This window comes from Schistocerca cancellata, chromosome 4 (assembly GCF_023864275.1).
Source record: "Schistocerca cancellata isolate TAMUIC-IGC-003103 chromosome 4, iqSchCanc2.1, whole genome shotgun sequence".
NCBI lineage: Eukaryota > Metazoa > Arthropoda > Insecta > Orthoptera > Acrididae > Schistocerca > Schistocerca cancellata.
In genome coordinates, this window is record NC_064629.1 from 727477154 (window position 1) to 727491325 (window position 14172).

At 38.3% G+C, this 14172-nt stretch overlaps 1 protein-coding gene across 2 annotated transcripts in view; it reads right to left on the reverse strand.

Annotated features, from left to right (window-relative positions):
- Nucleotides 1-14172, reverse strand: part of LOC126183795 (cullin-1-like) — a 221017-nt gene that overhangs the window by 178936 nt on the left and 27909 nt on the right. For both annotated transcript variants that reach the window (XM_049926033.1, XM_049926034.1), the window contains exon 3: nucleotides 6250-6487. In XM_049926033.1, the coding sequence (XP_049781990.1) occupies nucleotides 6250-6487 (238 nt within the window). The remainder of the gene's footprint in view (nucleotides 1-6249; nucleotides 6488-14172) is intronic.

Consider the following 14172-nt stretch of genomic DNA (forward strand, 5'->3'; position numbering starts at 1 on the left):
GGGTATCTGTTGAGAGGCCAGACAAACATGTGGTTCCTGAAGAGGGGCAGCAGCCTTTTCAGTAGTTGCAGGGGCAACAGTCTGGATGACTGACTGATCTGGCCTTGTAACATTAACCAAAACGGCCTTGGTGTGCTGGTACTGCGAACGGCTGAAAGCAAGGGGAAACTACAGCCGTAATTTTTCCCGAGGACATGCAGCTTTACTGTATGATTAAATGATGATGGCGTCCTCTTGGGTAAAATATTCCGGAGGTAAAATAGTCCCCCATTCGGATCTCCAGGCGGGGACTACTCAGGAGGACGTCGTTATCAGGAGAAAGAAAACTGGCGTTCTACGGATCGGAGCGTGGAATGTCAGATCCCTTAATCGGGCAGGTAGGTTAGAAAATTTAAAAAGGGAAATGGATAGGTTAAATTTAAATATAGTGGGAATTAGTGAAGTTCGGTGGCAGGAGGAACAAGACTTTTGGTCAGGTGATTACAGGGTTATAAATAGAAAATCAAATAGAGGTAATGAAGGAGTAGGTTTAATAATGAATAAAAAATAGGAATGCGGGTTAGCTACTACAAACAGCATAGTGAACGCATTATTGTGGCCAAGATAGACACGAAGCCCATGCCTACTACAGTAGTACAAGTTTATATGCCAACTAGCTCTGCAGATGATGAAGATATTGATGAAATGTATGACGAGATAAAAGAAATTATTCAGATAGTGAAGGGAGACGAAAATTTAATAGTCATGGGTGACTGGAATTCGTCAGTAGGAAAAGGGAGAGAAGGAAACATAGTAGGTGAATATGGATTGGGGCTAAGAAATGAAAGAGGAAGCCGCCTTGTAGAATTTTGCACAGAGCATAACTTAATCATAGCTAACACTTGGTTCAAGAATCATAAAAGAAGGTTGTATACCTGGAAGAATCCTGGAGATACTAAAAGGTATCAGATAGATTATATAATGGTAAGACAGAGATTTAGGAACCAGGTTTTAAATTGTAAGACATTTCCAGGGGCAGATGTGGACTCTGACCACAATCTCTTGGTTATGAACTGCAGATTGAAACTGAATAAACTGCAAAAAGGTGGGAATTTAAGGAGATGGGACCTGGATAAACTGAAAGAACGAGAGGTTGTAGAGAGTTTCAGGGAGAGCATAAGGGAACAATTGACAGGAATGGGGGGAAGAAATACAGTAGAAGAAGAATGGGTTGCTCTGAGGGATGAAGTAGTGAAAGCAGCAGACGATCAAGTAGGTAAAAAGACGAGGGCTAATAGAAATCCTTGGGTAACAGAAGAAATATTGAATTTAATTGATGAAAGGAGAAAATATAAAAATGCAGTAAATGAAGCAGGCAAAAAGGAATACAAACGTCTCAAAAATGAGATTGACAGGAAGTGAAAAATGGCTAAGCAGAGGACAAATGTAAGGATGTAGAGGCTTGTCTCACTAGGGGTAAGATAGATACTGCCTACAGGAAAATTAAAGAGACCTTTGGAGAGAAGAGAACCACTTGTATGAATATCAAGAGCTCAGATGGCAGCCCAGTTCTAAGCAAAGAAGGGAAGGCAGAAAGGTGGAAGGAGTATATAGAGGGTTTATACAAGGGCGATGTACTTGAGGACAATATTATGGAAATGGAAGAGGATGTAGATGAAGACGAAATGGGAGATACGATACTGCGTGAAGAGTTTGACAGAGCACTGAAAGACCTGAGTCGAAACAAGGCCCCGGGAGTAGACAACATTCCATTAGAACTACTGACGGCCTTGGGAGAGCCAGTCCTGACAAAACTCTACCATCTGGTGAGCAAGATGTATGAGACAGATGAAATACCCTCAGACTTCAAGAAGAATATAATAATTCCAATCCCAAAGAAAGCAGGTGTTGACAGATGTGAAAATTACCAAACTATCAGTTTAATAAGTCACAGCTGCAAAATACTAATGCGAATTCTTTACAGACGAATGGAAAAACTGGTAGAAGTTGACCTCGGGGAAGATCAGTTTGGATTCTGTAGAAATGTTGGAACACGTGAGGCAATACTAACCTTACGACTTATCTTAGAAGAAAGATTAAGAAAAGGCAAACCTATGTTTCTAGCATTTGTAGACTTAGAGAAAGCTTTTGACAATGTTGACTGGAATACTCTCTTCCACATTCTAAAGGTGGCAAGGGTAAAATACAGGGAGCGAAAGGCTATTTACAATTTGTACAGAAACCAGATGGCAGTTATAAGAGTCGAGGGGCATGAAAGGGAAGCAGTGGTTGGGAAAGGCGTGAGACAGGGTTGTAGCCTATCCCCGATGTTATTCAATCTGTATATTGAGCAAGCAGTAAAGGAAACAAAAGAAAAATTCGGAGTAGGTATTAAAATTCATGGAGAAGAAGTAAAAACTTTGAGGTTCGCCGATGACATTGTAATTCTGTCAGAGACAGCAAAGGACTTGGAAGAACAGTTGAATGGAATGGACAGTGTCTTGAAAGGAGGATATAAGATGAACATCAACAAAAGTAAAACAAGGATAATGGAATGTAGTCGAATTAAGTCGGGTGATGCTGAGGGAATTAGATTAGGAAATGAGACACTTAAAGTAGTAAAGGAGTTTTGCTATTTGGGGAGCAAAATAACTGATGATGGTCAAAGTAGAGAGGATATAAAATGTAGACTGGCAATGGCAAGGAAATCGTTTCTGAAGAAGAGAAATTTGTTAACATCGAGTATAGATTTAAGTGTCAGGAAGTCGTTTCTGAAAGTATTTGTATGGAGTGTAGCCATGTATGGAAGTGAAACATGGGCGATAACTAGTATGGACAAGAAGAGAATAGAAGCTTTCGAAATGTGGTGCTACAGAAGAATGCTGAAGATAAGGTGGGTAGATCACGTAACTAATGATGAGGTATTGAATAGGATTGGAGAGAAGAGAAGTTTGTAGCACAACTTGACTAGAAGAAGGGATCGGTTGGTAGGACATGTTTTGAGGCATCAAGGGATCACAAATTTAGCATTGGAGGGCAGCGTGGAGAGTAAAAATCGTAGAGGGAGACCAAGAGATGAATACACTAAGCAGATTCAGAAGGATGTAGGTTGCAGTAGGTACTGGAAGATGAAGAAGCTTGCACAGGATAGAGTAGCATGGAGAGCTGCATCAAACCAGTCTCAGGACTGAAGACCACAACAACAACATGAGTTTGACAAACTACAAAATGCTCCCTACAAGGGCTCTTGTTGCACAAAACGAGTCAGTTGTTTGTCAGTGCAGTACTGTAATAAATTATGTACAGTTGCTGAACTTTCTCTCACAGTAACAATATTGTACTGTATGATATGTAAGTATTTTACTGTACAGGCATACTGTACATTATAATTTCATGTAAGATTTTTTAATGTGTCTACCTTTTCTACTGTTTTGTTAGTTCTCAAAGACGGAACAATGTTTCAGACAGTATTTCCAGTTGAACATTAAAGTTGTACCATACTATATTGTGATGCTACAGGTCAATAAAGGTGGTCCTCTGATAATCCAACCTCTTCTGCATTCCAATCATGCTCCTGATCCCTTAGGGAACAGATTAGTGATGTTCTAATATAGCTGTTTTAGACACGGCTTTGCCTCAGGCAATCAACATCTTTGAATTTGACAATTTTACAGCTTTCAGTTTTACAGTTCAGGTTATTGTCAACTTGATCTCATGTTGCACTCCCTTCTCCATTACACAAGGGGACATTAGACACTTGCCCTCCTCAATTTTCTTCATAATTTTATAGGATTTGAAGTTCAATGCACAGACATCAGTTTCCTTCTGTAATGTAAAATAGTGTATTTTACAAAATATCTTTCTAGGCCTTCAATATAATCTCCATTCTTGCTTATGACAGCTTCCCAATGTTTTGGCAACTTCTGTATTACAGACAAGGGCTATCTTCATTGGTGAGCTGTCTGATTGCTCAGGTCACTACAGATTCATCACTTGTATCAGAATGTTTTCCACAAAGTTGTCCCTTCAATTTGGGAAACAAATCTAAGTCTGGTGGGCTCATATCAGAACTGTATGGCAGGTGGGGAAGTATTTCCCATTCATATATGTCAAGTGCTGCTCTCACTGGTAGGTCAATATCTGGTCCTACATTATCATCCAAAATGAGGACACCAGCTGCAAGCATGTCAGGCCTTCTTTGCTAAATTTTCAGGAGCATGTTGCAGATACATCTTTTAGTATTCACCTGTTACACACATCCCCTGTGGCACTGTATTTGTAGCTTTGAGTCCATTCGTGTCACATCCAAAGATCATCATCAGTTTCACCTGCAATTTATTGGTGGTGGAATTTTTTCAGGCACGGAGGGTCTGAACTTTTCCACTGTGACAACTGAGATTTCAAATTTGGCTCAAAATCTCATATCCAGGTTTCATCAAGGGCAACAACTCTTTTCAGAAACTGTTGTTCTGTTTGATAACATTGAAGTAATTCTTCTGTGATTCTTTTGTGACCTGCTTTCTGCTTTTCATTTATTCAGATCATGTGGAACCCATCTTGTATCATCTTTAATTTTTCAGTCATGATTTTGCAAACTGACATGACAGACATTCTGGCCTAATTTACAATTTCATCATTTTTTTTTTTTTTGTTGATCCCCTCTCAAAATGTCCTTAAAAATAACATGAGAGGTGTAGTCTGTTGCAGTTAATGGCTGTCAACTTGTTCGGTTGTCCTCAGTGATTATCCAATCTTCACAGAAATGAGCAAACTACCATGATACTGTCAGTTCTTGATGATATTCTTTGGCTTCCCTCTGACAACCATGCCTCCATCCTTGCTACCCTCCCTATTTTCCTTTCCCTGTTGCTTCATAACCTGGGTTGTGAGTAACTGAATCTCCTTTCCCTTCTTCCCTTTCTTTCCCCTCTCTTCTCCCCGATGAAGGAACATTTGTTCTGAAAGCTAGGAATGTAAATTTTTGGTTCTGTTTTATGTGTATCTATTGGCTGTACTGAGCTGAGGTAAGTACTGGCCAGCCCCTCTATCTCTTTGTTAGTATTTGTTTCACAAGTAACAAGTTTTTTAATTAGGCTGAGTATTTGGGTCATGTTCTCAGCACGGCTGGCACTTTGATGATGAAATGCCATCTCGTAGTCACTGATACACTGCCTTGAATGAACAACACTACTGAATTACAAGTTTGTATAGACAATATGACTTATCATGCAAAATGCACTTCCAAGGCTGCCAATTTCATGTATCAACTGAACAGACATAATGGTAAAGATGTCCTTATCACTGGTCTCCCAACTGTAAAAAGCATTTGATTTATCACAACTAAAGTTTCCTTCATTTCAGCCCTTAGCAAATTACAGTCAGGGCAAAGAGTTACAGCAGCAGTTATGTCAATACGGCATTGTTGGAATGTTAGCACACAAATCCAGATCATACCAAGAAACCTACTGGATACACAACAACAAAAATCTGGCGCAAAATAATTATTCATGAGTCAAAACAGATATTTTATTAATTCTTTACGTAATCGAAAAGCTTCTTGTCTACTTTTACACTATAACGTTCCATTTCACAACAGAGCATAAACCATTAGTAGCCAATTTTTTGGTTGCAAAACAATCTTGCCAAAACGACAGCAATGGCAGTAATGTTGGGCTCTCAATTTGGCTGCCATATCCACGACATGCACTGGTGGAAGAAAAATAGCTCCAAACATGACACAACAAATCTTGGATGCCACCATCGAAGCTGAAAGTGTCCAAGACCTTCAAGACATAACAGACCAGTTCATTGGGCCATCCCAGTGTCAGGGCACAAAACATGACTGCAATGGCAGAAGATTTGGCCCAAAATTCCAACCCCAATCAGGCAGGTCAGACCAGTTTTTGAGTCAATGGCTGCTTTAATTTTTTTAAACCAATAATTACTCTAAGACTTCAGTCATGATCAAGGTATATGAAAATATTATCTACTTCACCAACTCCGTACTTTCTCCATTGTTCACGTATGTTTTTATCCAGTAAAATGAAATTGCATAAAATGCTTTTCCAACCGGCACCAATTTCTGTAAGTTAACTGTCTCGGTATTAACCATAAAAGTGGCTGTGAATGGTATCTTATAGCTAGTTAAAATAATTAAGACTTCAAACATACAAAAAAAGAATAACTTTTTGATATTTTTATTTGTGGAATGACAATGTCCAATGCTGAGGAGCATACAATATAGCACATTAACAGTCTTGAAAAGGATACGTGTATAATTGCATATAGCGAGGTTTTGGCATTGGCTGGCGACTGTAAACTTGTTCCATGCCATGTTTAAAATCATCCCAGATTTGATCAATGTCTGTCTGCTTCAGTCCTATAGCATACCCATAAGCTCCATAACCTCCGTAACCTCCATAACCTCCATAACTTCCGTAACCTCCATAACCTCCATAACCTCTGTACCCTCTGTATCTGTACCCTGACATTTTTCGTGAGGACAGCCCTGTAAAAGAGAAGAAGAATATGAAGAGCTGCATAGGAGCTATCCGTTAACATGAGTGGGTCATAGCATTCACCACATCCAAGAATAGTTCAGATGCCTGAAATGGTAGATTAATGTGCAAGGTAAGTTCTTTTCTGACTCAAGTTTGTTACAATGTTACACATGTACCAACACTGTAGATGAAGGAGATAATGCATGCCTAATGCACATGAAAATAATAACCTGGAAATTTTGTAAATTCACGAACCAGACTGTTACCTTAACCTTACAACCAGTAACTGTACAAAGATAAGGCATGTGGTATATTATGAATTTCATATAGTTTCAGACAGTAACAAGGGGGGCGGGGGTAATAATTACGTAGTGCCCCAAACAAATCCCCTTTCATTTACCATAGGTGATGAACAATGTATGTACGTAATACACACCTAAATACTCATAAGAGATTTGCCTATTATGTGATACACCTTTTCTGAAATTACTTTAGTTTTAGTTACTTATAGCGAACAGTAAGTTAAATATGAAGCAAATTTAGACCTTGGGCTTTGCTACAGCTAAGTCTGTTACCACAACCTTTACTTTGAATTCACAGTTGTTGCTTTCACTAACTCACAAATTATTACCTTCCAACTAGAACTTTGACTACACTACAGACTGGTTTGACACAACAACCCAGATTTAAAAATTAAGAGGGATACACTATTACAGCTCAAGTGCACCACAGGAGAATAAGGAAAAATATAATTCTCTATTAGGCCTGAAGCTCAAAACCTTCATGTTATAAATAAACAATGTTTCAAATTAACTTAGTCTGTAGAGGTTCTATGCCATGTCTGAATTGTCAAAACCAGTTCCTGCATCATGAACATACAGGACATTTGTGTGTCAGCAATCAAATTCAGCTACTCCATTATGAATAGTATCACACAATAAAATGAGCCCTTATCTTATGCTACCCAAATCATTTCAAGTTTTTTCTTTCATAACTTTGAATTCTGGGGCGACTCAGCATCTCCGCTATATGGTGAGAGGCAACTTTCCTTTTAATAATACTGTTGAATTTTGATTGTTTCATCTGTGGCACCAGATTCATCAGCTCTTTATATTTGTTGCTTCAAATCTGAAGTTGACCAGCCAAATGATGGATAAAATAACTGACAACATGCAAAGAAGTTAACGGTAACAATATGCCTGGAATTTTGTCAACCATTTGTTATTAATTAAGTAACAGTGAATAATCCAAGAGATGTACTTCAGTATACTCTACGCTTTTATCTTATAACTATTAGCCCTTAAAGGAAATTAACCTATTAAATGAATTATGAATATGGTAGTTTGATCATAGTTTAACAGAAAAGTAATGTTCAATCAGCAGTAAATATTTTTTGCTTCATTGGAATCAGTGACATGTTTCTATTCTTTCTATAGTAATCAAGTTCCTTCCTTGCTTAACACAATGGTGTCTTGAAGAAGAAAATATCATTACTGATGAAACTTCCTGGCAGTTTAAAACTGTGTGCCCAACTGAGACTCGAACTCGGGACCTTTGCCTTTCGCGGGCAAGTGCTCTACCAACTGAGCAACTGAAGCACGACTCACGCCCGGTACTCACAGCTTTACTTCTGCCAGTACCGGGCGTGTGTCGTGCTTCGGTAGCTCAGTTGGTAGAGCACTTGCCCGCGAAAGGCAAAGGTCCCGAGTTCGAGTCTCGGTCGGGCACACAGTTTTAATCTGCCAGGAAGTTTCATATCAGCGCACGCTCCGCTGCAGAGTGAAAATCTCATTCTGGTATCATTACTGATCTTTATAAGTATTACATAATTAATTGCTTCAGTAGTTCGCAAAAAATGTGTGTTTGATAGCCCCAGATGCAAATCTCAATAAGTGCCAGACAGTAAATGAGAAGGATAAAGCTTTCCCTAAACATATTCAGGTGCACCATAAATAAAGCAGGGCTACTTGAATTAGTACGGAACTATTTTTCATGGTATATCAGATTTCTGTTTGCCTTTAGCTGCATCACCACACTGTGATTTGTTCAAGCAGTCTATTACAGACGTGGAGAATAAATATGTATATTGATTCAACTATGTCCTATTTCAAAGGCAATCGTCACTAACTGAACATATTTGGTAATTAAATAAGTTTTTGTCATCAGTCTCATTGCTTTCATTAGCTGCCCTCAAATATAACTTGCTCTGGTGGAGTGCAAGAACATGGCTCTAGTACACTGCATATGAACTGGCTATTTGTCACAATGTAAGGCTGCGGTCACAGCAGCACTGATATTGGTGGAGTCTGTCAATGATAGACAACAGCCGAAGAAGCCCAATATTTCAAATCAGTAAGCCACAATGTGCACGGTCACACTATAGCTGACTCATCAACCAAACATGCAGACTTTGGATGACAATCAGTGAAATTCAAATAAATTTGTTTTCTTTGGTCAAACTGACCGACTTTCTCACACACAAAATATGGAATGTGAGAAACTGATAAGTTTAGTCCAAGACAATGCGAGTTTGTAGTATCCTGAGGATGAAAATATCATAATCAGGATACAGTTCAGTATCTATGGACTGAAGTCGCAGGTTTATTGGAAACCACAAGTAAGCAGAGTGAGGAGGATGGCTTATCTTATGCTTATAGCTGTTGTAGTGGATATTTTTTGGGTTGTGGCATGTTGACAATAGCTGTCTACAAATTATTATAGCTTACTGGCATTTTTATGCCAGTGTGATGTGATTCTGTTATATTAAGTGGTTCACAAATGTGGTGTATGGTATGTGCTATGTGTCCACTTTTCAGTGCTTTAGACATACAGAGTATCTTATGTTCAACTTTATGCTTGTCTTACATGTGTATGCTGAGTGGCATTCATTGAAGGTTAATTGACATGTCTACACAACTTTAAATAAATACAGTAAAACAGAATGTTTTAATCTTGCTCTTTAACCCTTTCAGACCTGAATTTTTTTCCAGAGGAAGGAAAATTTTTATATATGTGGTAAAGCTCTTATGTAATTTTTTAATGATTAGAGATGCAATATTTATACAAAACATGTACTCATTTTCAAAACATACTTTGTACATTTGACTTCATTTTATGGACTAAAATAACTAATTATGAAATATTCTCTGTTGTAATAAATAGCAAAATGATCATTCAACAATTACCATGCAAAATAAAAACAACAACCACATCCATGTATTCTGGTGGTCACGAGCTGCTGCATACTGCTACACTGGCTTGGTGATATTTTCATAGTGATACGCAACAGCTGGCAGCAGTTGCACATGTTGAAAAGGTTGAACATACACAAAATGTCTACCTCAGGTTTCCATTGGGAAAAAATACTTCTCTAAGACAAAGTAAAAGTTAATCTACAAAATTTTAGCCAAGGGGTCTGAAAGGGTTAACGTCACCATGAATCATCTCGATATGGAACAGAACATTTCTCCTATCAATTTATTTTGTTATTCTAGTGAGCGCTAATGTGCTGCTTCCTGGACTTGGGTAGGTGCGCTGGCCCTGGATCGAATCCGCCTGGCAGGTTAACGATGGAGGCTGAAGTGCCAGCCAGCCTGGATGTGGTTTTTAGGCAGTTTTCCACATCCCCCTAGGTTAATACCGGGCTGGTCCCCAAATTCCGCCTCAGTTACACGGCTTGCAGACATCTGCACACATTCACACTATTCCATGGATTACACTAGACGCAGACAGTAGGGGGTACAAGAATTCCATCCCAGGGGGTACGGGGTAGTGGCAGGAAGGGCATCCAGCCAGCCCTTAAATTAACCTTGCCAAATCTGATTAATCATGCTGACCCTGCGTCACTGTGGGACAAAGGCACACGCAAAAGAGAGAAAGAAAAGAATTCCAGTAACTGAGGACAGAGTGTACAGTACTCACCACATTCTTTTTGGAACAGATATAGGTCATTCATATGCATTTGGCAGCATTTTAATAGCAAAAACCGCAATTCACCACTCTTCTCCACACATAGAGGTGTCCTGATATCCACCCCACCCTAAGAAGTTAAATTCTGACCTGCTTTGTACATAGAGTAGAGTATAACCTAATCAATGTGTATATGTTGACAAGAAAAAAAAATTCCTGGATTTTTCCTGTTTAAAAATACACTTTCTCAGGTGAAACACACTTTTTCTATGGTGGTAGTACATTAAAAGGAAATTTACTTTGAAATTAACGCTTCTCAAACCACCAGTCCCAATATTTTTCTGTGACCTGTCAGAAATGTAAACAGTTGTGACATCATAACTTCTTGTTATGAAGCATTGCATAGTCTTTGACACATTTTGCTGTCAATAGGCACTTGTGTGTGCACCATGTTTTGTTGTTGTAAATGGCACGTTTTCTTTGCAACTATAGTTTTATTTTGATGTTATTCTCTTATTGCTGCAGTATTATTCTGCAGTAGTGGGGTAAAGTAAAATTCTTTGTTAGAACATCAGTTCTTACCAGTCAAAACTACAAAAATTTAAATGGAAACTGAAACAATGTAAATTTCCCAGGGTTTTAAAAAATTCCCAGGCTTTTCCTGGATTTCTCCTGGAAGAAAAACTTCCTCGGTTCTTCCCAGATTTTCCAGCTTTCCAGTTTTGCGGGTAGCATACACCCGCTAACCTAACCTCCATGCCCCCACTGATGGAGATCAGACACACAGAGACCACACTGTCAGTCAATGTTTTTGGGTGACCTATGGCAATGGCGCCACTGCAAAGGCAGCCTAAGCACCCAAGTGTTATTCCATGTACTGAATGATAAGGCCAGTGTAAATATCACAAGAAATGGGTAAACATAAATCTACAGCAGGTAATTTCTTATCATAATACATGTTGTTTGCAGTGAGGTATGGACTACAAGAAGTAATACTTTGAAGTCCCAAGAATTCAAAGGAAAGAACTGCAGTGCTTGACACAAGTTGTCTTCTTATCTGGAAAGAAAAGATGTTGTTCTCTCATTCACTCACTTGTACCATGTGTACCGTTATGAAACGAGCATTTTTTTGTGAAAATGAAACACTGATTTTGAATTGAAAAGTAAAAACATTTTATTCAAAGTACTGACCATTGCTTTCTATACATTTTGACCATCTTTCTGGCAATTTGTGGACACCACGCCAATAGAAATATTCGTTTTTTGAAGCAAACCAATCAGACACCCAATTTTCGACTTCTCCATAGGAATCGAAGTGTTCCTCAGCCAATGCGTGTCCCATTGATGAAAACAAATGGTAGTCAGAGGGGCCAAGTCTGGTGAATACGGCGGGTGGGGCAGCAGCTCCCAGCCAAGTGTTTTGATTGTATCCTGAACCAGTTTTGCTTTGTGTGCAGGTGCATTGTCGTGTAAAAAAATTACTTTGCCATGTCTTCTGGCCCATTCTGGTCTTTTTTCGATCAACGTATAGTTCAAATTGATAATTTGTTGTCTGTAGCAATTAGTATTCACAGTTTCACCACGTTTTAGAAGCTCATGATACACCACATCTTTCTGATCCCACCAAACACAGAGCATTGTCTCTTGCCGAATCGATCTGGTTTTGCAGTCGATGTTGATGGTTGTCCCGGATTAACCCACGATTTTTCCCGTTTAGTATTCTTAAAATAAATCCATTTTTCATCGCCAGTAACAATTTTATGTAAAATTGATTTTTTTTCATGTCTTTGAAGCAAAATTTGACAAATGGTTTTTCGGTTTTCCATTTGTCTTTCATGCAATTCATGTGGCACCCATTTTCCACACTTTTGGATCTTTCCCATAGCTTTAAAACGGTCAGAAATTGTTTGTTGTGCAACATTTAGCATTGCTGCCATTTGCTTATGACTCAAAGTATCATCTTCATCCAATATTGCTTGCAATTCAGCGTCTTCAAACTTTTTTGGTGGTCTTCCACGTTCTTCATTTCTTACATCATAATCATTATTTCAGAACATCAAAATCATTATTTCAGAACTGTTGAAACCATCTTTTGCGTGTTGCTTCTGATAGAGCATGATCACCATATGCCTCGACAAGCATTCGATGTAACTCTGCAGCACTTTTTTTCAAATGAAAACAAAAAATTAATGCTTTCCAAAAATCATCACTTTCTGGTACAAAACTCGACATTGTTAACACAATGAAAACATATGATTTTGTTTGTTCCATGACTTGATGTATACTAAATATCTTTGACAGGTGTCATAACAACCAAACAAAAAAAATTAAGGCTCGTTCATAACAAATGTTCCCTATAGACACATTTGTATCTTAATGCTCATTTCATACCGGTACACCTGGTACAATTAAACCTGGTTCGCAATAAGTTCAGTGTAGAAGAAAGTAACATATGCAGCTTGTTGTGCCCAGTGTGGATCAAATAAATATGTACTGTCAGGCACAGGTTACCGAATAACTAACTGTAAGAGAAACAGCAACACAATGCAATTGCTATGTAGGAAGCTGAAAAGCTTTTACCAGAAAGGACAAAAAAGAACAAACTGAAAGGAAACAAGGTAAACAGGAAACCCTGGCAACATCTATCCCCAGAAATATGCACAAATATTATCCTATGCTTACTAAGTTTGAATCTCACCCAACAATGTAGGCGCTTTAAGAAACTATCACCCTGAAATGATAATGTAATCACAAGATCCCAATTATGTACTTAAAAGTAAAGGCAATCTACCATGAGAGCTTCATATGTATGACAGTATTACTTTTTTGCTATAATGCCAGCAATTCCATAAAAATTGTTCAAAATCATCTGCTAAAAGCCGCACAACTTACAAACCACAACATTCAGTAGATCAATTCAGCACGTATGCCTAAGGTGAGAAAATATCCTTACCAAGTAAGCTGTGTCAACTGGCTTTACTAATTCTCTAACAAGCACCAAATCATCAGGAAATAAATGCCCAAAGAAATCACAGAATATGTAGAGGTGCAGGACAGCATATCATGAGTTGACTAATTTATTTTTCTTTGTCATACTTATTAACAAAGAAGAATTTATTTCATATTATTAAAGATATAATAAAACTGAGTAATAGCCCACTCAAATGTACCAAAATAAGACCTAACACAATTAACTGTGGAAAGATGGCCCACTGCGAAACATCTAGTATATGTATCTTTTGGGACGTCTATTTTGCCTAATGGAAGGACAAATGAGCTATAAGAGTGACCTGATTTCAACTCCCTGTTGTGAAAAGGAGGTCACTGAGAAATCTTATATTCCCATACAATGAAAGCCTTCAAAGGACTGTGTATTCGGGCCTCACACTATGCATTGGTGCATTTTCCCCCCAAAACCATCGCAAAACTGCCATTATAATAAAATTTCGAAGAACTGTTTGGAGCCTACACAAAGCTTAGCTGTACCTACTGTAAATCTAAAGCACATCACAAAAAATCATAATAAATTAAAATAAGGTATCTTAGGATAACATAGCACTACTTTTTACAGCCTGCAGGAAGTGACACAAACAAGCAATCTGTTGACAAGTACTAACTTTCGTGACAACTGAATGACTGACAGTAATATTGCACCATAGTGTTTGTTTTTAAGTACAAGCTAATTGCAAAGTTCAACAAGCTTTCAAAGATGATGAACTGAGGACTTTATAACAGCTTCACTACAGTATCACATCCACCTATCTGATTCACACTCGATTGGCCA